The sequence below is a fragment of the Moschus berezovskii genome, chromosome 2 (assembly GCF_049115385.1).
Source record: "Moschus berezovskii isolate FMDL1 chromosome 2, NW_MosBer_1.0, whole genome shotgun sequence".
NCBI lineage: Eukaryota > Metazoa > Chordata > Mammalia > Artiodactyla > Moschidae > Moschus > Moschus berezovskii.
Window position 1 is genome coordinate 114,097,755 of NC_142461.1, and position 27,481 is coordinate 114,125,235.

General features: G+C 43.4%; 1 protein-coding gene and 1 long non-coding RNA gene across 2 annotated transcripts in view; one reads left to right on the forward strand and one right to left on the reverse strand.

The window, feature by feature from the left end:
* Nucleotides 1-13,342: 13,342 nt before the first annotated feature.
* LOC148778590 (uncharacterized) lies at nt 13,343-19,002 on the reverse strand. The gene is made up of 3 exons (XR_016035772.1): nt 18,870-19,002; nt 13,848-13,916; nt 13,343-13,539 (listed from the first exon to the last, which is right to left on the reverse strand). It is a non-coding gene; the product is annotated as an uncharacterized LOC148778590 (long non-coding RNA).
* The window catches only part of CYBRD1 (cytochrome b reductase 1), a 36,025-nt gene continuing 25,539 nt past the window's right edge, over nt 16,996-27,481 (forward strand). Inside the window, exon 1 of the mRNA XM_055397365.2 lies at nt 16,996-17,287. Coding sequence (XP_055253340.2) covers nt 17,101-17,287 — 187 coding nt within the window. The 5' untranslated portion in view covers nt 16,996-17,100. The remainder of the gene's footprint in view (nt 17,288-27,481) is intronic.

The window sequence follows — 27,481 nt, forward strand, 5'->3', positions numbered from 1 at the left end:
GCTGTGCCTAAGTGGCCCCGGTGGTACTGCTTTGTTATGTTGGAGAGGAGTGGGTTTTGCAGGAACAATCTTTTTGGTTGGCTGTGCTCTCTCAGGCTGACAGGCTGGAAGCTGCTCTGGTCTGGACCTGTCCAGGGCCCCACATAAATGTTGGGTGACAGCGGCCCCTGGAATGTTCTTGAGAGCGTCTATTCCCGTCAGCCTTTAGAAACTAGAAGAGCCCACAGCCTTTGTACTGTGCTGAGCCCACAAAGGCTGCGTGTGGCCTCCTCTGCCAGCTTCACAGCCACAATGCCTGCAGGTGAAATGGTGGGCGGTGGGGGTGGGGGTGGGGGGGGCGGGCTGGGCAACCCAGAGAACAATACCACTCTCCTGACAGTCTCCCAACGCCTTGGAAAAGTGCTAAAGAAACATACATCAGTGAAAAGAGGCTCCATGCCTCTTCAGCATGAAACCAGCCTCCTCTTATTTTTATCCCTGGGTTTTTGTCCCTGCTTATTTTTGTCTCAAAATAAAAACCAATGAAAGAACAAAAAAATAAAAAGTAAATAAAATAATCACCACATTGTGAAGAAGTTACTTTTTCTAGATTTATATTTCCCCTCTATGAATCTGAAAATACGTAGGATGCAGTTAACTGACCAAAATATGACCAACAAACCAAACTCAGAAATGTCAGCTCAATATATATTATGCAACCACCCAGGAGCAGAGTGATTTAAATATATATGTATATATATATATATATATGTCCCTTCTTCTGCAGATACCTGGTTTTGAAATCTTAATCTACTTAATTATCCCAAGTTTCCATCATAAAGATAATATAAACCCAAACCTGTGAGAAACTGGAATGTTATTTCTTTATTTCTGAGTTTGGGGTGAGCACCATGCATATTAAGCAAGGAATCTGATTTGAGATTAAAGGACTTTTTTCTCTCAGCACTATTTTTATCATGCTTCTCTTTTCTCTTTTCAATATTATTTCATCATTCTTATAATCATTTTTTGTTTGTCAAATTGATTTTATTGACCAAAAAAAATCTGAAAACTCATCTCAGTTTTTTCCTTGATTATTTTACTACAGGCCTGAGAACTATAATTTTACAATGGCAACAAACATAATTATATTTGCAAAAGATTCCTGAGTCAATATTAATGGCTTTTTCTGATTTGCAACTTCCTAGGCTGGACTGAGTCATAATGCAGACGAGGGGGTCATATGGCTGCCAAATCCTACTCTGCAGCAGCAGTGCATACAAAGGCAAGATCAGAAAGTAAGGGAGAAAACGGCATTTGTGGGGCACCAAATAATTTAGGATGATGGCAGCAGAGATTCCTGGAGGAGTGGAGAGAGTTGAAACTGGGAGGATGGACAAGCAGGGGCTGGGTCAGAAAGGCCTTGCATGTCATGCCAAACTGCCAAACCTGGAGCCACTGGAAGACTTTTAATCAGGGGAATGTGCTGAGGTGGGCATTTTTGGATTATCTTCTGACGAAATGTGAGAAATGCACTGTGTGGAAGAGATAGAAACAAGAAAACCAATTGGATGGTTGTTTGCTGATCTAGGCTTGATATGAAGGTGACTGGAACTAGAGTAACAGTGAAATGGAGAGAAATGAATGGCTTTCTAAGGGGGTAGATGGAGAAGGAAATGGTAACCCACTCCAGTATTCGTGCCTGGAGAATCCCATGGACGGAGAAGCCTGGTAGGCTACAGTCCACGGGGTCGCAAAGAGTCGGACACGACTGAGCGACTGAACGGAACGGAACGGAAGGGGGTAGAACAGACCCATTAATTGGATGTAGGGTCTAACATGGGGAGAGAACCTCAAAAAACAGGTAAGTAACCCTCACCCCAGTGATTTCTGAAGCATATGGAAAACAGATCTGTACGGTGTGCAGTCTGAGGTGCTGTGGCCGAGTGTGAGTTCAGGTAGTATGGGTAACGGGAATCATTTTTTGTTGTTCACTCAGTTGTGTCGGACTCTTTGCAACCCTGTGGACTGAAGCGCACCAGGCTTCCCTGTCCTTAGTCATATCCCAGAATTTGCTGTAACTCGTGTCCATTGAGTCAATGATGTCATTCAACCATCTCATCCTCTGTCACCCCCTTCTCCTCCTGCCCTCTATCTTTCCCAGCATCAGGGTCTTTTCCAATGAGTCAAGTCTTCGCATCAGGTGGCCAAAGTATTGGAGCTTCAGTTTCAGCATCAGTCCTTTCAGTGAATATTCAGGGTTGATTTCCTTCAGGATGAACTGGTTTGATCTCCTTGCAGTCCAAAGGACTCTCAAGAGACACATGTGATTCTCAAAATCATATGTGTGCTAAAAAGTTACAACATATAAGGAAAGTGAGAACAGAAATGTGCTTAGTAGGAAATTATTTTTCCTGTTTTCTTCAATCCAGGATTGCAATCAGAAGAAAGGAGCTTGAGAATCTTAAGGACAAGAGAGGAACAGTGTTTCCCTGCTCAAACCAGAAGGTACTCAGAAAGAGCTGAGAATGCTGTTGATGACTTAAAGAAACCCAGATAATCCCCTAGGTCTCACCACCCTAAAACATTGTCAGATGTTGCAGAATCTCAGTCTTCTCATGCTCAGTGAAGAACTAACATTCTTTTTCTCCCCCGTTCAGGTATGCATGTATTCTGTACATGTATATTTAAACTGAAATATAGTTGATTTACAGTATCATTAGTTTCAAGTGTTCAATGTCATATTAATTTCAGGGGTACAACATAGTGATTCAGTGTTTTTACAGACTAAAATCAAGGCAAAATGTTAGTCAATCAGTCGCATCCAACTCCTTGCGACCCATGGACTGTAGTTTGCCAGGTTCCTCTGTCTGTGGGATTTCCCAGGCAAGAATACTGGCCTGAGTTGCCATTTCCTTCTCTAGAGCATCTTTCCAACTCAGGGATAGAACCCGAGTCTCCTGCATCTCCTGCATTGCAGGTGGATTCTTTATACTGAGTCACATGGGAAGCCTCATAGGCAAATGCATGATCATATGTTGCTGCTACTAAGTCACTTCAGTCGTGTCCGACTCTGTGCAACCCCATAGATGGAAGCCCACCAGGCTCCCCCGTCCCTGAGATTCTCCAGGCAAGAACACTGGAGTGGGTTGCCATTTCCTTCTCCAATGCATGAAAGTGAAAAGTGAAAGTGAAGTAGCTCAGTCGTGTCTGACTCTTAGTGACCCCATGGATTGCAGTCTACCAGGCTCCTCCGTCCATGGGATTTTCCAGGCAAGAGTACTGGAGTGGGTTGCCATTTTTTTAAACCCCCTTTCAGTATGGGGGCTTCCCTTGTGGCTCAGCTGGTAAAGAATCTGCCTGCAATGTGGAAGACGTGGGTTTGATCCCTGGGTTGGGAAGATCCCCTGAAGAAGGGAAAAACGTTTTTGTCAAAAAAGACAGAATGATCTCTGTTCATTTCCAAGGCAAACCATTCAATATCACAGTAATCCAAGTCTATACCCTGACCAGTAATGCTGAAGAAGCTGAAGTTAAATGGTTCTATGAAGACCTACAAGACCTTCTAGAACTAACACCCAAAAAAGATGTCCTTTTCATTATAGGGGACAGGAATGCAAAAGTAGGAAGTCAAGAAACACCTGGAGTAACAGGAAATTTGGCCTTGGAGTACAGAATGAAGCAGGGCAAAGGCTAACATGATCATATAGTTCTGATCAAATTAGTATAATCTTTTATGAAGAAGGTTGGCATTTTTTAAAAATTAACCTAGCAGTTTAACTTTTAGAAATTTACCCTTAAGAAACAACCAGAAATGTATAAAATTATTTCTTTATAGAGACATTCATTCATATTCTAGTAGTGAAAAACTATAAGCAACATAAATATTAATATCAACAAATGGGGAATTTGTTAAATTATGGCACTTTAGCACAGTATCTCTGAGTGAGGGCTGCAGCATCACATTACTTGAGTTTGAAACCCAAGCCTCTCCTTCCATGCCATGGACACTTGTGCAGGTAGCTTACATTCTGAGTTGCTCAGTTTTCCCATCTATAAAATAGGGCTGTTGTAAAAATTATTAAGTGTCTGGAGAGTTCACAGAACTGTGCCTGGCACACACTAAGTAATCATAGAATTAATAATTTTCATGGTTAGTATGATCAAAAGCCATCAATATTTAGCATGAAAGAGACCTGTACTCAACTCCATATTGACGTTCAGTTCAGTTCAGTCGCTCAGTCGTGTCCGACTCTTTGTGACACCATGAACTGCAGCACACCAGGCCTCCCTGTCCATCCCAACTCCAAGAGTCCACCCAAACCCACGCCCATTGTGTCGGTGATGCCATCCAACCATCTCATCCTCTGTCGTCCCCTTCTCCTCCTGCCCTCAATCTCTCCCAGCATCAGGGTCTTTTCCAATGAGTCAGCTTTTTGCATCAGGTGGCCAAAGTATTGGAGTTTCAGCTTCAACATCAGTCCTTCCAATGAACACCCAGGACTGATCTCCTTTAGAATGGACTGGTTGGATCTCCCTGCAGCCCAAGGGACTCTCAAGAGTCTTCTCCAACACCACAGTTCAAAAGCATCAATTCTTTGGCGATCAGCTTTCTTTATCGTCCAACTCTCACATCCATACATGACCATGGGAAAAACCATAGCCTTGACTAGAAGGACCTTTGTTGACAAAGTAATGTCTCTGCTTTTTAATATGCTGTCTAGGTTGGTCATAACTTTCATTTCAAGGTGTAAGTGCCTTTTAATTTCCTGGCTGCAATCACCATCTGCAGTGATTTTGGAGTCAAAAATAATAAAGTCTGACACTATTTCCACTGTTTCCCCATCTATTTCCATGAAGTGATGGGACTGGATGCCATGATCTTAGTTTTCTGAATGTTGAGCTTTAAGCCAACTTTTTCACTCTCCTCTTTCACTTTCATCAAGAGGCTCTTTACTTCTTCACTTTCTGCCATAAGGGTGGTGTCATCTGCATATCTTTGGTTATTGATATTTCTCCTGGCAATCTTGATTCCAGCTTGTGTTTCCTCCAGCCCAGCATTTCTCATGATGGACTCTGCATATAAGTTAAATAAGCAGAGTGACAATATACAGCTTTGACGTACTCCTTTTCCTATTTGGAACCAGTCTGTTATTCCATGTCCAGTTCTAAACTGTTTGCTTTCTGACCTGCATACAGGTTTCTCAAGAGGCAGGTCAGGTGATCTGGTATTCCCATCTCTTTCAGAATGTTCCACAGTTTATTGTGATCCACATAGTCAAAGGCTTTGGCATAGTCAATAAAGCAGAAATAGATGTTTTTCTGGAACTTCCTTGCTTTTTCGATGGTCCAGAGGATATCGGCAATTTTATCTCTGGTTCCTCTGCCTTTTCTAAAACCAGCTTGAACATCTGGAAGTTCACAGTTCATGTATTGCTGAAGCCTGGCTTGGAGAATTTTGAGCATGACTTTACCACCATGTGAGATGAGTGCAATTGTGCAGTAGTTTGAGCATTCTTTGGCATTGCCTTTCTTTGGGATTGGAATGAAAACTGACCTTTTCCAGTCCTGTGGCCACTGCTGAGTTTTCCAAATTTGCTGACATATTGAGTACAGCACTTTCAAGCATCATCTTTTAGGATCTGAAATAGCTCAACTGGAATTCCATCACCTCCACTAGCTTTGTTTGTAGTGATGCTTCCTAAGGCCCACTTGACTTCACATTCCAGGATGTCTGGCTCTAGGTGAGTGATCACACCTTCATGATTATCTGAGTCATGAAGATCTTTTTTGTACAGTTCTTCTGTGTATTCTTGCCACCTCTTCTTAATATCTTCTGGTTCTGTTAGGTCCTTACCATTTCTGTCCTTTATTGTGCCCATCTTTGCATGAAATGTTCCCTTGGTATCTCTAATTTTCTTGAAGAGATCTCTAGTCTTTCCCATTCTATTGTTTTCCTCTATTTCTTTGCATTGATCACTGAGAAAAGCTTTCTTATCTCTCCTTGCTATTCTTTGGAACTCTGCATTCAAATGGGTATATCTTTCCTTTTCTCTTTTGCCTCTCTTCTTTTCACAGCTATTTGTAAGGCCTCCTCAGACAGCCATTTTGCTTTTTTGCATTTCTTTTTCTTGGGGATGGTCTTGCTCCCTGTCTCCTGTCACAAACCTCCGTCCATAGTTCATCAGGCACTCTATCAGATCTAGTCCCTTGAATCTATTTCTCACTTCCACTGTATAGTCATAAGGGATTTGATTTAGGTCATACCTGAATGGTCTAGTGGTTTTCCCCACTTTCTTCCATTTAAGTCTGAATTTGGCAATAAGGAGTTCATGATCTGAGCCACAGTCTGCTCCCGGTCTTGTTTTTGCTGACTATATAGAGTGTCTCCATCTTTGGCTACAAAGAATATAATCAATCTGATTTTGGTGTTGACCATCTGGTGATGTCCATGTGTAGTCTTCTCTTATGTTTTTGGAAGAGGGTGTTTGATATGACTAGTGCGTTCTCTTGGCAGAACTCTGTTAGCCTTTGCCCTGCTTCATTCTGTACTCCAAGGCCAAATTTTCCTGTTACTCCAAGTGTTTCTTGACTTCCTACTTTTGCATTCCAGTCCCCTATAATGAAAAGGACATCTTTTTTGGGTGTTAGTTCTAGAAGGTCTTGTAGGTCTTCATAGAACCATTTAACTTCAGCTTCTTCAGCATTACTGGTCAGGGTATAGACTTGGATTACTGTGATATTGAATGGTTTGCCTTGGAAATGAACAGAGATCATTCTGTCTTTTTTGACAAAAACGTTTTTCCCTTCTCCAGGGGATCCTCCCAACCCAGGGATCAAACCCACGTCTTCCACATTGCAGGCAGATTCTTTACCAGCTGAGCCACAAGGGAAGCCCCCATACTGAAAGGGGGTTAAAAAAAAAAGAGAAAAAGGTCAAGTCTTCATCTGGCACCTTAACAGTAGTAGGCAGGTCTGAGTATTAGGTGTTCTTGTACAAAATGTAGCTACTGGGAAGGAGAACAGCCAAAGTAGGGGAGAAAGGTATATATAAGATGTAACAGGGTACTCATGGGCTTCCCAAGTGGCTCAGTGGTAAAGAACCCACCTGCCAATGCAGGAGACGTAGGTTTGATTCCCTGGTTGGGAAAATCCCCTGGAGAAGGAAATGGCAACCCACTCCAGTATTCTTGCCTGGAAAATCCCACAGACAGAGGAGCCTGGTGGGTCGCAAAAGAGTCGGACATGACTTATCCACTAAACAACAACAACAGGATACTCATAACAAACAGGGCCTGCCTGACACTCTTGCCTGACCTGGTTATGCTTATGGAACATATTTACCAGACCATCAATATGTAATGTAATCAAGAGACAGACTTTTATTCTTGAGGAAGTATGACATTCAGGACAACTTGGCATTTAACAATAGCTCTGGATTAAGAAGATATAAGATTTTTCTAGGTGTATTTTCCAAGAGATATATCGAGTTCTTCAAGGGTTGTTTTTTTGTATTCCTATCACGAAAAGATGGTGACTGCACTTTGTATGATGTGAGGTTGATTTAATTGATAGCCTTCCGCTGGCTTTCTGAATCCAACTATTCAAAATATAGATTTAAGGGCAGGCATAAACCTTAGAGGAGATGGCAATGGCACCCCACTCCAGTACTCTTGCCTGGAAAATCCCATGGACAAAGGAGCCTGGTAGGCTGCAGTCACGGGGTCGCTAAGAGTCGGACACGACTGAGTGACTTCCCTTTTACTTTTCACTTTCATGCATTGGAGAAGGAAATGGCAACCCACTCCAGTGTTCTTGCCTGGAGAATCCCAGGGACAGGGAAGCCTGGTGGGCTGCCGTCTATGGGGTCGCACAGAGTCGGATACAACTGAAGTGACTTAGCAGCAGCAGCAGCAGCATAAGCCTTAGAGGTCATTTACCTTAGGGATTCTAACCTCTGTGTGCCATGGACTCCTTTAAAAGGCCTAATAAGATCTGTGGACCTCTCCTCCAAATATTGTTTTAAAATGCATAAGTATTTTTAAACATGGGATTACCAAGGAAACCAGTCACATTGAAGTGGGGTTATCAAAATTAAAAAGGAAACCATTTGTGATACAACACTCTAGGTGCTTCATTATTAATGCATTATAAGAGCTAGCCACAGGTTTAATAACTGCTGTTATTCCAAGAGTGCTGAGCACAAGTGCTGAGCTGAGATGCCTGCAACGGCACTCCATGGGATGGGAGAGGAGCAGCGGTTTCCATTGGCGACAAAATCACAGTCACTGTGAATGCTAATGGAGCTTGCCGTCTGCATTTATAATGAGATGAATTGCTGAATTTCACTTAGAAATGAATGAAAATAAAGGTATAATTTTTCTTCCATTCATATTTTATCCATAGACATGAGGTTAAGAATCCTGATCTAGCCTGAAACTATCCTGTCACAGATGAGCAAACTGTCTCCCAGCTTTTGACCCATGTAAATTGTCTGATTACACAGCAGATTGAAGTCCTGGGACAGTGTATGTTCCCTCATTCCAAAATGCTTCATGTTGACTGGAATTTCAAGGATTGAGACTTGGAGCAATATATAAATGACTGAAGCCATACTAAATTATTCTGGAACAAAAGTAAAATTTGGCTTTACACCACTTGGGTTTTTCTCTCTAAAATAGAGCTTTACCTGCTTCCAGAAATTGTAATCAAGGCTTTCCATGATTCAGTGAGGTCTGTCTAAGCTATTTGTAGATAAAATTTATTTAGTCAAATATTTGGTCAATTGAAAAAAATCTGTCTGATCTGCTTTCAGAGTTTTGTTTTGAACAAGTATGATCCCTTCATGTTTTAATAAAATCTTGACATCTGTGAGCCAAAACTCTGGAAATATGTTTCTGAGACACTCCATCTGTGAACACCCTTTAAAAGATGCATCAATGGGAGAGAAGCCTATAATTAGAGCACTTATCCCTGTTATTACAAAGCCAAACAACGAAGCGTCTTATAGAGTTTTCCAAAAGTCAACAATGTTTTTACCTCCTCGTTAATAATCATATAACCTGGTTCTTCACATACTATAAAGTCCCATCCAAATAGTCCAATGTGCTTATAAAATTTGATTTATGTGGAAGAAAGCTTGGTCATAAGTGTTCCAGAGCATTCTTTCCTTCGCTAATTCTCTGACTTGATTTTAGGCTCTCTATCCTAACCTTGTCAGTCTGTCCAGGAGTGTGTCTTTAAACACGTTTTCTCTGTATTAACTATATTTTCTTCTTTTCCATATTCTTTTTTCCTTCCAGTTTTACTGAGATATAATTGATGTATAGCACTGTGTAAGTTCAAGGTGTACAGCACAATGATTTGACTTCCATACATCATGAAATGATTATGTCTAGTGAATACCCATCATCTTGTATAGATCTAAAATTAAATAAACAGAAAATTTTTTTTTCTTGTGCTGAGAACTCAGGATTTGCTCTCTTAAAACTTTCATATATAATATACAGCAGTGTTAATTATACATTACAGTCCTAGTACTTCTCCATCCTATAACTGGAAGTTTACAGTCTTTATTTTTTATTAAAGTTCATTTATGATGTTGTGTTAATTTCTACTGTACAGCCAAGTAACTCAGTTTCACACCTATATACATTCTTTTTCTCCATTATGATTTATCCCAGGATATTAAATTTAGTTTCCTGTGTTATACATTAAGACTTTGTTGTTTATCCATTCTATAGGTAATAGCGTCTGTCAACCCTAAACTTCCAGTCCATTCCTTTGCTCTCCCCCTACCCCTTGGCAACCACAAGTTTGTTCTCTATGTCTATGAGTCTGTTTCATAGACAGGTTCATTTGTGTCATATTTTAGATTCCACATATAAGTGATAATATGGTATCTGTCTTTCTCTTTCTGACTTACTTCATTTAGTACGATAATTTCTAGATGCATCCATGTTGCTGCAAATGGCATTATTTCATTCTTTTTATGGCTGAGTAGTATTCCATTGTATCTGTAGACACCACATCTTCTTTATCCATTCATCTGTTGATGAACATTTAGGTTGTTTCCAAGTCTTGGCTATTGTGAATAGTGATACTATGAACACAGCGGTGCATTTATCTTTGGGAATTATAGTTTTGTCTTACTGATTTTAGTTTTCTGAGGAACCTCCACACTGTTTTCCATAGTGGCTGCACCAACTTACATTTCTACCAACAGTGTTGGAGGGTTCCCTTTTCGCCACATTCTCTCCATCATCCACTATTTGTTGACTTTTTAATGATAGCCATTCTAATCAGTGTGGAGTAGTACCTCACTGTAGTTTTGATTTTCATTTCTCTAATAATTAGCCATATTGAGCAGCTTTTATTTTCTCTATTCTTAATTCACTGGCATTTGGGTCCTTGCAGACTGGAAACCACCCCTCCCAGGGTTAACTAATTCCTGGAGATAATTTGCCTGCCAGCAGGCAGGCAATTTGACTGCCTTTTGTGCAGACTGATTACTTTGAAGTCCATCTCCCAGTCCCCAGCTCCTTTTATCAAATTCAAAGACTAAGTGAAGGGTAAGGCAGATTTAGGGCTTCCTAAGTAGATTTTTTTACTAGTGGTAAAGAATTTGCCTGCCAGTGCAGGAGAGTAAGAGATGCAGGTTCGATCCCTGAGTCAGGAAGATGCCCTGGAGAAGGAAATAGCAACGGACTCTAATATTCTTGCCTGGGAAATCCCATGGACAGAGGAGCTTGACAGGCTACGGTACATGGAGGTGCAAAGAGTCAGACACGACTGAGCAACTGAACACACACACTTTGTAAGGTAGATCTTACAAAGCAGTGGAGAGTGGAAGCAATGCCTTGGTTCAACCTACATCCCCTCCCCTGACATGGGGAAGAAGCTCTCTGGAGCTGAGCCTTTCCTTGGGCACCTCTCAAGGTGCTCTCCTCACTCCCTGCTCTCCCCACACATCTTGCTCTTCTCCTGGGTCTGCTTCCTCGGGAAGAGTTCCTTTCTGCCTCCTCCCACACTGGGGCTCCTTCGGCTGTGCCAGATACAGATGAAGTCCTTCCTTGCTGCCCTCTGAGTGCAGGTGGACTCTGGGAGCTTCAGCTGAGGAAGGTGACAGGGGCCGGCTCCACTGCCAGAGCCAGGGCCAATCTCCTCAGCAGTTCCCTCAGAAACGCCTCAGAAAAGCAGACCTTTGGTTTTTGCCCTGAAGACAACACAGGAGGAAAGTATATTCCTCCCATTAACATGGATTTGACTGTGTTCCTTTCGAAACTGCAACCCTAGTTTTCTTTCGCTAAGGAGCCTTTGACCATTACCTGGGCTTGGGTTATACCATGAGTCACTGTGTCAGCTGTGAGTCACTCTATTTTAGTCATCCGAGACAGCTTTTTGATTCCCAAATCTCTCGCCTAGAAGGAGAAGAGAGAGGAAGATGTGGGAGTTCACTTCTCCTGCTTGTGATTTTTCTTCTTGCTTCACATAGTACTCCATCTTTAATATTTCCTAAGAAGGCACAGGCAGGAAGGCTGGGGAAACAGGAGTATTAGACAAGAGTGTTTTCCACCGTCTCTGTCATGGTCCTGCAGGAAACAGCTGGTTTGCAGTCTTTCATCGAGAGAGAGACTTGAATTAACACAGGCACTATTTACAGGGGGTAAATAGCAAGCAGACGCTTCAGTCTGTTTAGGTTAAGAACCCCACAGGAATGGTGAAGACCAGGAACAAGCACAAGCGCATGCAGGCCTGTAGACGCAAGGGGACATGGTGTTACTGTCCTGGGAGAGCTGTAGTTGGGGAAGGCAGCCAAAAGGAACACAACCACTGTAAAAACCATGGTCCAGCAAGGGGGCATGCTGGGATGAATGGTTGATGACCCCTCTTTCCTCCTGCCCTCTGATCTTCCAGCGCCACCAAAGTCAGCTGGAAGGAAGCCAGCGGGCCAGGAGCCTCTTGGGGCACAGGGCGAGGCCAAGAAAGGTGGGGGGGTAGAGGGATAAACAGAGAGCAACCAACACATCATCAACATCTGGAAGTTTAAAAAAATGGTCCACTTATTCCACAAAGCAAGCTACTGCTTGTAGTAAGCAAATAGCTTATTATATTGTCCATTAGAATACCAGACTTCTGTACACACCACAAAACTGCAACACTGCCTCGCAGAAGATCAGCACATACATGGCAGACAGGGCGCTGGTTCCTGATCTCTTTGCTGAGTGGGGTTTAGGTTTCCTCTCCCTGGCCCTCCACACCTCTCCTCACTCTGTCAGGGACAATACAAATCTGTGCCAATATGTACATGTTTCTAGAATCTCAGGTTTTTTGCAAGGCTGTCTTGTTCATGCCCCACCCCATCTCCCACACATCAGGAAGGCCTTTCACAGCACTGGTGTAAAAGTACTTGCACCATCTTTGGTGGCACTAATGGTAAAGAATCCATCTGCCAGATGACTGGATAAGGAAATTGTGGTACATATACACAATGGAATATTACTCAGCTATTAAAAGGAATGCATTTGAGTCAGTTCTAATAAGATGGATGAAATTGGAACCTATTAAACAGAGTGAAGTAAGTCAGAAAGAGAAACACCAATACATGTTATTAATATATATTAATATGTGTATAATAATATATACACACTATATATTAACGCATATATATGGAATTTAGAAAGACGGTAATGACGATCCTATATACAAGGCAGCAAAAGAGACACAGATGTAAAGAACAGATTTTGGACTATGTAGGAGAATGTGAGGGTGGGATGACTTGAGAGAATAGCATAGAAACATGTATATTACCATATGTAAGGCAGATGACCAGTGCAAGTTCGATGCATGAAGCAGAGCACTCAAAGCCGGTGCCCTGGGACAACCTAGAGGGATGGGGTAGGGAGGGAGTTGGGGTGGTTCAGGATAGGGGGACGCATGTGCACCCATGGCTGATTCATGTCAAGATATGGCAAAAACCATCACAATATTGTAAAGTAATTATCCTCCAATTGAAATAAATTAATTTTTTTTTAAAGATAGAAAAAAGAAGAATCTGTCTGCCAATGCAGAAGATAACAGAGGTGTGGGTTTGACGCCTGGGAAGATCGCCTGGAGAAGGAAATAACACCCCACTCCAGTATTCTTGCAAGGAAAATCTCATGGACAGAGGAGCCTGGTGAGCTACAGTCCACGGGGGTCACAAAGAGTTGGACGCTACGTGTCTGAGCACACAAAATAACTTTATAAAGTACTTCACAAAGTATTTGAGTAAGTAGTTTGGTGGCAAACTGTTTACTCACCCCTGAGGGAAACTTATACGACAACTCTGTTTTTAAAAGTTATTCATACCAAGCCACAACAATCTTTTTATTTAAAAGTTTCCTCTTCAAAGTGACAAGTTTTATCAAAGTTAGGTCTTTAAAGGACAGCTTAAAAGTTGAAAGTTTTCTCAGTTTAGCTGGTAACTTCAACGTGATTCAACATCATCCATATTACTTGGCCATGTTTTCATTCTCCTGAGGTGTTTTGTTAAATGGAGTCTGGAATTCTTTGCTGCTGCTGCAGAGTAAAAGCAAATCAAGAGTGGAGTGAAGGTGCTGGGCTAAGGGTGTGAAGAAGTTACCTGGGGACAAGAACTAGATACTTTTAGGGAGAAGAATAGGGACACAGTGATATTGTTGTTAAAGAAGTACTAGTTAAAGGTCGAAGAGGAAGAGAAACAGTATAAAATTAAACAGGGAATCTTTGTAGCACTCAGGAACCCAAATGTCTGAAAAAATAAAACCAGAAGGTGCGGCGATGGTTTCTGTTTATTCCTGTGCAGCCACTCTCATCTTTCTCCACTCTGCTGTGTCCTGAAGACTGACCTGTATGTGCTACATCATCTTTCTTCTGGGTTTCAGATTAGCTTCTGTCATTTGGGACCAGGCAGGAGACTGGAGGGGAAGAAAATAAGGCTGGAATATTCATGCCCCCTCTCATTCTTCCTCCCTGTGGGGTCCCTGCAGGCTGGCTGCATCCCTCAGCTCAAGACCATGGCCCCAGTATGGCTGCCCTTTTTACACTATTCTCGTGTGTATGTGTGTGTGTGTGTCTTTTCTGTCTTTGTCTCTTTCTCTCTCTGGATTTCAGTAACCCTCTCCCATTCTGGTCTGGGCACTGCAAACCCCTTGTGGTTTCCCACACCCTGCCCACAACTTTGTAAGTAGCCCTGTTCATTATTAAATTGCCCAACTGGAATGATCCGTTTTCTTCCTGACAGCACCCTGACTGACACAGTCAGTCCCATTCTTCTCCCAACATTTACTGTGTAGCTACTATATGTCAAGTGTGTGTTCGTCACTCAGTCGTGTCTGACTCTTTGAGACCCCAAGGACTGTAGCCCGCCAGGCTCATCTGTCCATGGGATTCTCCAGGCAAGAATACTGGAGTGGGTTGCCATTTCCTTCTCCCATGATATGTCAAGGAAGGATAAAATGATAAATTAGACAGTTGGTACTCTCAAGGGGGCTGTCTGGGGAGTGGAGACAGCCACAGGAATAGATAGGTGTATCACCCCTTGGTAAGTGATGCAGAGAAGCACTGGATGGGGAGGTGGTTGTGTGCATGCATGCTAAGTCTCTTTAGTCCAACTCTTTGCGACCCTATGGACTGTTGCCCTCCAGACTCCTCCGTCCATGTATAAGATAGGGGTATAGGCAGACACAGGTATGGTTTCTTGGTGGAGATGGTGTTAGGCAATTTCAGAGGCAGAGACATGGGTAGGAAGTGGTCAGGAACTGGATAGAGAAGCCATGGACAGCAGGGCCAGACAATAGAGAGCCTTACACTGTGGGTGTTGTTAAGTCACATCTGACTCTTTCGTGACTCCATGGACTACAGCCCACCAGGCTCCTCTGTCTATGGGATTTTCCAGGCAAGAATACTGGAGTGGGTTGCCATTTCCTTCTCCAGGGGATGTTCCACACCCAGGAATCAAACCTGCATCTCCTGCATTGGCTGGCAGATTCTTTACCACTGAGCCACAGGTGAAGCCCCATACTGTGATTCAGTTCAGTTCAGTTCAGTTCAGTCGCTCAGTCGTGTCCGACTCTGCAACCCCATGAATCACAGCACGCCAGGCCTCCCTGTCCATCAGTTCACTCAAACTCATGTCCATCGAGGCGGTGATGCCATCCAGCCATCTTATTCTCTGTCGTCCCCTTCTCCTCCTGTCCCCAACCCCTCCCAGCATCAGAGTCTTTTCCAGTGAGTCAACTCTTCGCATGAGGTGGCCAAAGGATTGGAGTTTCAGCTTTAGCATCAGTCCCTCCAATGAACACCCAGGATTGATCTCCTTTAGAATGGACTGGTTGGATCTCCTTGCAGTCCAAGGGACTCTCAAGAGTCTTCTCCAGCACCACAGTTCAAAAGCATCAATTCTTCGGCGATCAGCTTTCTTCACAGTCCAACTCTCACATCCATACATGACCACGGGAAAAACCATAGCCTTGACTAGATGGACCTTTGTTGGCAAAGTAATGTCTCTGCTTTTTAATGCGCTATCTAGGTTGGTCATAACTTTCCTTCCAAGGAGTAAGCGTCTTTTAATTTCCTGGCTGCAATCAGCATCTGCAGTGATTTTGGAGCCCAAAAAAACAAAGTCTGACACTGCTTCCACTGTTTCCCCATCTATTTCCCATGAAGTGATGGGACCAGATGCCATGATCTTTGTTTTCTGAATGTTGAGCTTCAAGCCAACTTTTTCACTATCCTCTTTCACTTTCATCAAGAGGCTTTTGAGTTCCTCTTCACTCTCTGCCATAAGGGTGGTGTCATCTGCATATCTGAAGTGATTGATATTTCTCCCGGCAATCTTGATTCCAGCTTGTGCTTCTTCCAGTCCAGCGTTCCTCATGATGTACTCTGCATATAAGTTAAATAAGCAGGGTGACAATATACAACCTTGACGTACTCCTTTTCCTATTTGGAACCAGTCTGTTGTTCCATGTCCAGTTCTAACTGTTGCTTCCTGACCTGCATACAGGTTTCTCAAGAGGCAGGTCAGGTGGTCTGGTACTTAGGGGTCCTTTTTTTTTCCATTTATTTACTCTCTTTTTCTTCCTTTCTTTTTACCATCAAGGGAAAACTAGTGACAGCAGTGAGGCCTGTAGCCTCTAACTCTTAGACATCAATCTTGGACCACTACCAGTGCGTGACACTCCTACTTCCTTGCCTAAAACCTGTCTTTTCCACTGAAAATCAGGCCCATACACCTCCTACAGATTCTAAGGGCTTTCACAGTGGCAACAAGACAATACGGTAAACAATTAATAGTCTTTGGAGATGAGCCACAGAAGGAGCTAGAAGTGAAGGTTCCCAAATGGATTCGAGGAGACCTTGCAGCCACAGCTCTGCTTTCTTTAACAGCAACGGTAATTCTGTCACTTTTCTTGTCCAGTGGAGAAGGGTGAACTGAATGTTGCAAAGAGGGCAGAGAGTGAGTAAGCTGAGGCTCTAGTCCAAATACGTTTGAACAGGTGGCATTTTTAAGATCCATTTTTACCACATATGGGGAAGTCGAGGGTCCAAGAGGTGTCTGCTTTCTCTGTTAGGTGCACACTGCCAATAGTTTCCTTGCTAGATGAGACCAGGTACACAGTGTCTCACAGGTTCCTCCTTGGCATCAAAGACAGCTCTAGGTCTGCAGCTTAGGAGGTTTCCTAAGTCAAAATCACACACTCAAAGCCACCCGACGGACCCCTCTGTTCTGTTAACCGATTGTGCGTACCACTGCCTTACTCAGTCTCCTCTCAGAGAAGGAAGAGACACGGGAAAAGTTAAAAGAAAGTGGTGGGTGTGGGACCTTCGGGACTCTTGCTCTCAGCAACTAACCAGATCAGTTACTCAAGCTCAGACGCCGACCACGAGATGGCCAGGGTGGGGCTCGTCTCGGAGCTGAGGGCCAGCTGCCCCCGCCCCGAGGCCCCGCAGCCCAGGCAGGCCCGCGCAAAGCCCCTCCCCGGGGCGGAGACAGCTCCTGAAGTCGACGCCGCGTCCCGCCGCAGGCCAGGACCCAGGGGCCGCCGCCTCGCCCAGCTCCTTCGCCGCCAGCGCGCGGAGTATGGGGCGCTGAGGGCCATGGAGGGCTACAGGGGCTTCTTGGCGCTGCTGGTGTCGGCGCTGCTCGTCGGCTTCCTGTCTGTGATCTTCACCCTCATCTGGGTCCTCCACTACCGAGAGGGGCTCGGCTGGGACGGGACCGCGCTCGAGTTTAACTGGCACCCGGTGCTCCTGGTCACCGGCTTCGTCTTCATCCTGGGCATCGGTACTGGCAGCTCCCGGGAGGCGGCGGGGGAGGCGGGGCCGGCGTTCCCCACCGAGTTCCAGCCGCGTGAGGCCGGGCGCGGGGAGGCGTGCAGGAGCAGCGGGGGCCCGGGAGCCCGTCGGCAGCGCCGAGGGAGGCGGCGGGCCGGGCGGACTCGGGCGAGCGCGGGAGCCGCGGCGGCGGGGCGGGGCGCGCCAGACTCGGGTTCGCTGGAGGACGCGTAGCTGGGCCGACCGACCCGGCTAGTTAACTGTTTGCTGCGAGTGGCTGGGACGCTACACCGAGCCTGGGAGCAGAGGGCGGATGCAGGAGCGCGGTGCGGCCAGGCAGCCCGCGGGCCCCCCGAAAATCGCCCCCTGCGGGACCAAGCCTGCGCAGTCAGGGGCGCGGAGGTCTCTTTCCGTGAGGCCTGTCGTGGAACTTGCTTTGAAAGGCTGCGGGTTAGGAGAGGGAGGCAACGGTGGTGGTGGTGGGGCGGGAGAGGAATGGAGTGGGGAGAATTGGCCTCATCGTGTCTCATCTTCTCTAATTTTCTCTAAAGCCCTAAGCGAAGGGGCCGGTCAGCGGGTGGCCTCACGGGTGAGTGAAGGAAGCATCAACTCTGGTTTCACTCCTAGAGCGTTAAACTCAGTCGAGCCCAAGAAGCTGCCAGGATTCAAAACGGTGTTTCGCCGCATCTTCAGGTTACAGGACAGTCTTGAGCCCGACTTGTTTTTGTGGCTGCAGACTGGCGACAGTTCCCCTGCGGGGCTTCCTGTTGGGCACTGGCCCGGATCATGGGGCCAGAGATGCCCGCAGGGGCTCCGTGGCTGCCTGGCTGAGTGAGACAGATGCTTATGCTTGGGACTTCTTTGGGGTTTGCTGCCTCGGCCTGCATTCTTTGGGATAAGGCTGGCACGGAGGGAGGGCGCAGTAGATGGTTGTTTTTGTTTTGAGCTATAATTGACATATTCGTTTCAGGTGTATAACATGATTATATATGGAAATACCTATTACTAATTAACATCCATCACCTCACATAGTTACAATTTTTTCCCCTTTGAGATGGGATGAGAACTAGATCTTATCTCACTTAGCATTTCTAACATTGTTAATCTAGTCTCTTTAGCATTATTCAGATCTACAATATATTATTATTACTTGTCACCACCGTTCTGCCACATTACATCCCTTTAGAACTGGAGGGTTGTACCTTTTGACCACCTTCACTGTTTCCCCGCCTACCTCCTCTCTCCCTCAGTGGCAGACCTTGTTGTCTTTGTATGGTACTACTCACAATGTCCTGACAGCTTTTTCTTTCAGCTGCTGTCGGGCTGGAGGAACTTCTGGCTAGTGGTGCAAGCACTATTTATTTGTAACCACTTTCCAAAAAGTTAAGTCAAGGCCTTGGCAGAGAAAGCATTTAGAAAAAGGCAGAAGTAGTGGACTGGGGTTATGTCAGAGAGAGGAAAGGAGAGGAGAGGAAAAGACTGGGAAACAGATGCCCACCAACTGAAACCACTAGCCTTGCCTCTGAGCAGGCTGCCTTTTCTCCACAAGTATTTAACTTTCCCCAACAAACAGAGAACAAAAAAGCACCGACCTCATTCCTAAAGAAAAGATTTTTGTTTCCGTTTAAAACTTGGGCAGCAGCCTTGGCCGGTGTGGCTGGATAAGTGGCATCCTCCCACTCTGGGAGGTAGAGGAAGCTGCTGCCAGTGTCCAGCTGTGGAGACTTCCCCGGTGTGAGATTGGCATCCACCCGGGTGTGAATACCACTGGTTGGCTGAGTCGTTCGTTGCGTAAGTCTCAGTTATTTTGCCACTAAACTAAAATGAGAAAAACATACTCGAGTTCCAAAGTCACTGTTGGCAGAAGTACTGTTTCCTTCCTGGTGGAGCCCTCAAGTTTGGCCAGAGCTGTCAAAACCTTCTGTTTGCTCAAAGCAGTAGAAACACTGTCTTCATCTCTTCCAACCCAGTCCTCTGAGCAGCGCCTAATACTAAGAAACTTTACCGAGGGGCTACAATATTTTCTCATAATTTAAGGTAGTGGAAACAGGTGGTAATACTTGTTTCTTGACTTCTAAAAAGGAGATGGCCCATTGTTTATTGAGTGCCTCTGTGCACCCACTCAGGGCATTAATTCACAGATATATAGAAGCGTAAACTGAGGCACGGAGCAGGTAAGTAGTTTGCCCGTAGAAGTAGTATACATGTTTTCAGTGGCTTTATTTTCAAGGTTCGTTTCTCTACTCTTAAGGCAATATGCTTCTTTTCTGTAAAATACCCTTTTTAGAGAAGCAAAAAGCTTCATCTAAAAAACACTTTGAAACTCCTTGTTCATGATAGAGTCTATTACAGTTTTCCTAAAAGAATTTATAGTTTGTCTAAACTTTGGGCTTTTAAAAGTCTGTTTACATTCACTTTGCGGCAAAAGTATGAACATGGATATTTTGGAAATTTTCATCTGCTGCCTTCATTTAAGCATAACTCCTGTATTTGCATTAGTTTTGGAATGTTTGTCCTATCAACATTACCCATCCTGTTTACTATCTGGATTCCAGGCATGCAAAGCACTTTAATCAAATGACGCATTTATTTTTATTTTTAAAATTTATTCTGTTGAAGTATAGTTGACTTAAAATGTTGTGTTAATTTCTCTACAGCAAAATGATTCAGTAATACATATATACATTATTTTTCACATTCTTTTTCATGGTTTATCATAGGATGTTGAATACAGTTCCATATGCTATACAGTAGGACCTTATTGTTTATCCATTCTATATGTAATAGTTTGCATTTGCTAATCCCAAACTCCCAATCCATCCCTCCCCACCCCCTGCCCCTTGGCAACCACAAGTCTGTTCTTTATGTAGATGACACATTTAATTGACATGAATGTAAACTTTCTCATACATATAGGTGCATGCATAGACCTCATGAATTCTTGCAAGTTTTGGCCCACCTGCTCTTCCTCACATCCAGCAGAATGAGTAGGAGTGAAAAGTTAACTCTATAGGCTGGGGGGGTGGTAGTTGGGGACACACATGTTATAGAACATCTGTGTTATAAAAGCCTTTTGTACTGTGTGTAATTGCCTCAAGGAGCAAATTTTTAGGCTGTGTTATTTCAGCTCTCTAATAGTGAACATGACGTAACTGAGTTCTGTGATACACAGATGTTTAGAGATGAGAAAAGTGAAGTCGCTCAGTCGTGTCTGACTCTTTGCAACCCTTATACAGTCCATGGAATTCTCCAGGCCAGAATACTGAAGTGGGTAACCTTTCTTTTCTCCAGGGGATCTTCCCAACCCAGGGATCAACCCCAGGTCTCCCACATTGCAGGCAGATTCTTTACCAGCTGAGTCACAAGGGAAGCCCAAGAGATTAGAGATGAGAAGGGAAAGCCAAAGTAGATTTATTACTCTAAACATAAAATGCTTCACAAATACAAACAGCAAACAGTATTTAAAAGTGTATGAGAACTGGTATATGTCCTTTGAAACACTTGTAAGAAGTAAGCTCTGAAGAAAGCAAGGGTAATACAAAAGTTACAAAATAAATGTCTGTGTGTGTCTTTTGGAAAATATATGTGTTCTAAAATAAAGTATAACAGACTATAGGATATTTAAAGCTGAAATAGAATTTTAAACTAGTAGGAAATCTAGCAAACATGAATGAGGAAGTTTCAAAGAGACCTTTAGTAGAGCTTTGTGCTTCTCTGAAAGGAATGTTTCCCATGAAATAAGTATACTGCCAGGAAATCAGAGAAACAAAACTTGAAAAGGCCACAGAAAAGACTGAAACAAATAAGTGCTCTCAAAGTGGCTGTTGACCTTTTAAAAGGTTCAGCAAGGTAGAATGTGTTTTTTAGAAAAAGGTAGAAAATTCAGGTATATAAATGTAGTGAAAAGTCTCAGCAATCCTATACTTCTTAGTTCTCCATGCGTAGAACTCTTTTGACTATATAAACTGAGGGAAGAGAAATTCAATAGTGTAGTGATCTCAAGTTGGTTCATTTAAGTCACATTTAAAAGATTAACAAGACGAAATTGAGTAGTTCTTAAAAGGCAAGTGCGATATGCTATCAACGTACCTAAAAGTGACCAAACTCCAAGACCACTTAAATATACTTGGAAAGGCTCTTGGGGTAAAACCTGGCAGAGAGTGGAGAAAGTGCCTCAGATACCTATTCCAAAACCAGCCTTTGGGACACCATAGATAATAAAGCCTATCACTCATAAAGAAATGGGGCTTTTTACAAGGCATAAAGACTCAATTCAAGACAACCCCAAACACATTTTTCTTTTTTGTTAAAAATAAGTACATACAGATCTCTTTGTAATGTAACTAATAAAAATGTTTCAGACATGAATATTTCACTGTTATGTCCCCAGTGTCTAGAGTAACACCTAGAACTGGCACAAAGTAGGCCAATAAATAGTTGTTGAATGATGATTCTCAGTACCATTGTTAATTGTAACAATGCGCTTTTACAGCCACTCATTTGTGGAGATAGTAATGCGTTGTTGGGTGTGTGTGTTCAGTCATGTTCGACTCTTTGAGACCCCATGGACTGTAGCCTGCCAGGCTCCTCTGTCTGAGGGATTTTCCAGGCGAGAATACTGGAGCAGGTTGCCATTTTCTACTCCAGGGGATCTTCCCAACCCAGGGATTGAACCCTCGACACAGTCTCTTGTGTCTCCTGCGTTGGCAGGCAGGTTCTTTACCAGTGCACCACCTGGGAAATCAGGGATAATAATAGTAGCATCTAAAGGAGAAGTGCCCTCCCTTCTCAGTGATTCTGCTGTTTGTAGCTTTTTTGGAAGCACTGATTAAGTCAGCCTCAGGGGAGAATGGCATGATGGTATATTGGAATTGCATGTCTACTGTAAAGGCCTTGAGCTTATTAGAGTGTTACTGCCTGCACCTCTTCACTCCAGCAGTTCTCCCTTTTTCCTTGTGCATCAAGTTCCCGCCCCATTGGATTATTTCCAATGTGTTTAATGTCTGTTATCTTAAAAACAACCACACTCTTGACCCCATATTCCACTTTCAGCTACTTCCTCAAATCTCTGCTTGCCTTATCACAGAACTTTTAGGAATATTTGTCAATACCTGCAGTCTCCAGTTCCTCTCCTATTGTCTCTTGACCCCATTCCAATCAGGCTTCCTCTCTACTGCTGCACCAAAATTGCTCTTAACATAACCAGTTGCCTCCACATTGCTAATTCCAGCCGTCATCAATTCTCAGCCCTCATCTTGCTTGACCAAAAAGCGACATTTGGCCCAACTGACCCACTATTCCTCCTTGGGGCACTTCTTCACTTGGGCTTCCAGGATACCTGACTCTCTTGGCTCTTCTCTCCTCACTGCCTACTCCTTTCAGTGTCCTCTGCTGGCACCTCCTCATCTCCCTGATCCATTAAGGTTAGAGAGCCTGAGCTTCAGTCTTCTGACCACTTCTCCTTTCCTGATCCACTCATAATCTTGGTCATCTCATCTAGTCTTGTGGCTTGTATCCCCTTGAATTCTCCTATATTTATGTTCCACATGGACCTCTCCCCTGAACTCCAGACTCAAATATCCATCTACTCAAACTCTCAACTTGTATGTCAAATGACATGTCCAAATCTCAACTCTCCGTCTTCCTCATACCCCCCAAACATCTCCTCCTGTAGGCTTCCCCATCTCATTAAATGGCAACTTCATCCTTCTAGATGTATGTTCATGTCAGAACTATATAGTCATCCTTGATGCCTCTGCTTCTTCCATACTTCTCATCCAGCCCATCATAAAATCATATCAATTCAAAATATAATATTAACCAAATTCTGACCACTGACTATCTTCTCCCTCCCTCCCTACTTCTCTTCCTCCCTTTCTTTCTTATCTTCCATTTGAATGTAAGCTCCCTTGTCTGTTTTCTTCACTTCTGTATCCATGGTGGGCAGAAAATTACCTAACATGTAATTGGCATTGAATAAATATTCACTAAATTAATGAAAATTTGGCCAGTCCTTTACACCGGGGGTCATACATACGAGGATGGCATATAAAGTGAATAGGTGAAGTGGGTTGGGTGTGTAGCACCCACCAGAGTGTCTTCCTGGCTTTAACTAAACATTCAAACACACAAATTCCACACCGGACACCAGTCTCTGCGGGAGGAATGTAGGACAGGAACCGGAGTTTGCTGTCAGGGCAGTGACAGGTGCTCCTTAGTGGGCATCCTTGCAGCGTAAATCCCTCCATAAGCTCTCCTGTCCCCAGGTGACTGTCCAGACATCAGGAGATGAGATCTCCATTGATGGGATCAGGGCTTAAGGTCTCCACGGCCCGCAGGAACCAAAATCTCTTGTAAATACTCTATGGACCTGGTTTCTAGTGCCCCTGAAAACAATACATGGTGAGTTGAACACTGACTTCCAAAAAATATGTCCAAGTCCTAATCTCAATGACCTCTGAAAGGGGCTTAGCATCTTTGCAGGTGTAACATTTTTATATAATTTTGTTCTTTTACTTATCTTTGGCTGTGCTGGGTCTTCGTTACCGTGTAGGCTTTTCTCTAGTTGTAAGTGGGGGTCTCTGCTCTAGCTTTGGCGCATGGGCTTCTCACTGCAGTGGCTTCCCTCCTTGTGGATCATGGGCTGCCGGGCACAGGCTCAATAACGGTGGCACATGGACTTCGTTGCCCTGTGGCATGTGGGATCGTCTCGGAGCAGGGATCGAAGCCATGTCCCCTGCATTGGCAGGGGATTCTTTACCACTGAGCCACCAGGGAAGCCCTTTACAGATGTAATTAGGGATCTCAAGGTTAGATCAGCCTGGGTTTAGGATGGGCCCTAAACCCAGTAACTGGGTTCTCCTTTTAAGAGAAAAGAAAAGGAAATTTGAGGCACAGACACACAGAGGGGAGGGCCTTGTGAGAATGGAGGCAGAGATTGGAGTCATCTATGTACAAGTCAGGGGAACACCAAGAATTGCCAGCAGCTGCCAGAAGCTAAGGGAGAGGAATGGAATGGATTCTCAGAGCCTCCTGAAGGAACCAGTCTTGCCAGCAACTTGATCTTAGACTTCTGGCCTCCAGAATTGTGAGGGAATACCTTTCTGTTGTTTGAAGTCTCTCAGTTTTTGGTACTTTGTTACGGCAGCCCTAGGAAACCAATGCAGGATATGACAGTCACACTGCCCTCCGGGAAGCCCAAAGTATAGCATTTTCTTCAGGTATTTGTAGACTTTTCATTGTTCTTCTCGGTCTAGACACAGTTTACCAATCAGTGGTCCATTTTATTATAAGCAGTGTTGCCTAATAGCACTGGGAGAAGCCACTCTGTTTACTAGCACAGTTAACCAAAGTTCAGATCCTTGTGCCACAGGGTATAGATACGCGCTTTGTGTGAGGGGTGGGAACTGTAGGGAACTAGAGAGGTTCTGGCAAAATAGAAAGCTCTTAGCTCCAGCAGGTTGGGGCAACATGGGGATCCTCTCAGAGGTCAGAGCTTCTCACTATCCAAGAGAATCCAGATTTATAAAAAAACTGGTTCAGTCTAAAAGTAAACCAGCCACAGAACCAAAACCCCCACATCAGCATGCTGATCAAACAAAACATTTCTGTGGACCAAATCCAGTCTCTATCTTTCAGTGACCTCTAAAGTTTTCTGTCTTGACTTAGTGGGCTTTTCAGCTTTTGCCTTAAAAAGGAGAACAATCTTCCCTTTTAAGAAAAATAGACCAGAAATCTTTGTTATAACTATTTTTTTCCTATAGAAGCTTTCTTAAAAAGTCAAAACAGGCTTCAAAATGGTTGCAGACTTCAGCTGTATCTTTCTAAGTCTGTTTATTCATTCATTCAATTTAACATATTATCCTATTTATTTAACTAGCATACATTATTTAAGCACTTACTGTATGCCAGGCACTGTGTAAAACAAATGAGTAAGATGTAGTCCTATCTCTAAGCTATTCTCATTTGAGTTTGTTAGAGCTGAGCTATGGTTTTCTTTTAGAAAACCTGGGCCCTAAATGTTTAGAGCTGTCTAAGACTTGAAGTTCAACTCCTAATTTTAGAGGTCAAATGCCTGACCAGGGTTAAACTTACCACCAGTGATATCAGAGCCAATACTATTTCTAATCTGTCATAATATTGATATGAGGCACAAGAAAATATAGCTGGTGTTTTTAATAATGCAAAATTTCTGGATATTTGTAAATGTCTAGCCAATTAATTGAATTTTTCTCTTTTCATACACTATTTGGTACCACGAAGGTGCCTTTATGAGGATTTTAGTCACTTCAAAGAGATGCTTCTAGTGCCAAGATGCTGAAACAAATCTTCCAAATCACCCAGATCACTTCCTTCATTTTGATTCTCCAGAGGTTTTCAGTTTCATGATATTCATGCTGTGAGACAGTCTGAGTACACAAGCATGTTTCAGAGCTCAGATTCTCTTTGATAGTCGCTGTAGGAATCTTTTCAGGAAGCGTATTTAAAGGGGGTTCTCTGCTTGTACATTTAAACTTGAGGTCCTTTGGATTGAGTCTGGTACATTCTGGGGTACACAAGGAAATAAGTTATAAATTTTGATAGTCCTGTTCGAAACATTCTACCAAGGAGGTCAAAATAATACTTTATTCAAAGAGTTAAGAAAAGTGTGATGGGCACACTGTATTTAAGCAGAGTTTATAAAGGTCTTCAAATTCCAGTGTACTTCACTTTCAGTAACTTACTCTTGTTTTATTTTGCGGTTCACTTAAAGCTTATCTAAAGCTTTTAAGTGGGTCCAAGGGCAGAATATGTTTTACTGATTTGAAAGGACCATTTGGTTTTATATGAGCTAACACTTGGGTCAGCAGTTAGGTCTGACTGCCTTTCCTAGAGAAGAAAATGGCAACCCACTCCAGTATTCTTGCCTGGAAAATCCCACGGACAAAGGCGCCTGGCAGGCTCCAGTCATGGGGTCTCAAAGAATCAGACACGAGTGAACATGCACACACAACACTTGGGTCAGCCATTGAAGTTTTGGTTTGTACATTTTAAAAGAGAATCTGCTCATTTTCTGGGAAATAATAAATTACTGTACTTTGTTAAGATTTATATATTCAACACATACTTATTGAATTTCTGTTACGTGCTAGGCTCTGTGAGCTCTGTGCTAAATGCTGGGATCTGACCGTGACCTAGACAGATGTGCTCCTATCTTTGTAAATCACAGGATTTAAACACAGAACTAGAGTCAAATTGTTTTCTGTGAATGGGGACATTTCTCTCCCTCCAAGTGCCCTTCTCCCCACATTCACTTTGACCAATTCTACATTTGCATTGTCTGCTGTAAGACAAATTTGTGTATGTGGATAGTTCTGTAATGGTATATGGATGGAAAGCTGGTGTCAAACCAGAGATTACATCTTGGAGAATATGTGTTTCACATATCCCTGAGTTGATTACGCTGCTTAGGAACTGAGAAAATTTCTAATAAGTAAATACAATTCAAGTTACTGCGTTTCCCTCATCATTGTTGAAAGAATAATTGTACACAGGTCTTCCTCCCTCCCTCCCTTCTTGCCTTTCTTCCTTCCCTCCTTCCTTTTCAAGTTTATCACAACAGCATGTTCCACCATCCGCCAGCCTGGATGGGAGGGGGGTTTGGAGGAGAATGGATACATGTAAGTGTATGACTGAGTCCCTTTGCTGTTCACCTGAAACTATCACAGCATTGTTAATCAGCTGTACCCCAATACAAAATTAGAAGTTTAAAGTTAAAAAGAATTTAAAACGTATTTTTCACATACGTGTGTTCATGTTTCCCCTCCTTTTCTTGCCCCAAATGGTTTTGCCATCTCAGGCCTGTAACAGAAAACCCTTGTTTCAGTCACAAGTAGCTGTTTTATAGCATTTCCCCTCCTCATGGGCTTCTGAGACCTTTTTCTTCCTTCTCACTGAACCTCAGGAATGGTGTCTAGGTAAGTGCCAAGTCAGAGAAGCAAGAAATATTTAAATTCCACTCTACAGGCAGTTTTTACTGCTGTTGAAAAAAGCTTCTTGTTGAAGAAATGTGGTTGATTTGTTAAGGTTGCCCTTTCTCCTGAAGTCCATTGTATTTGGGTTATTTATGCATTTTAAAAGGCACATAAACACATTTTGCAAATGCATCACTTTGGAGTTCTCCTCCATTTATCCAGAGAGCATTTGAAACTTAGTCAGCTACCCT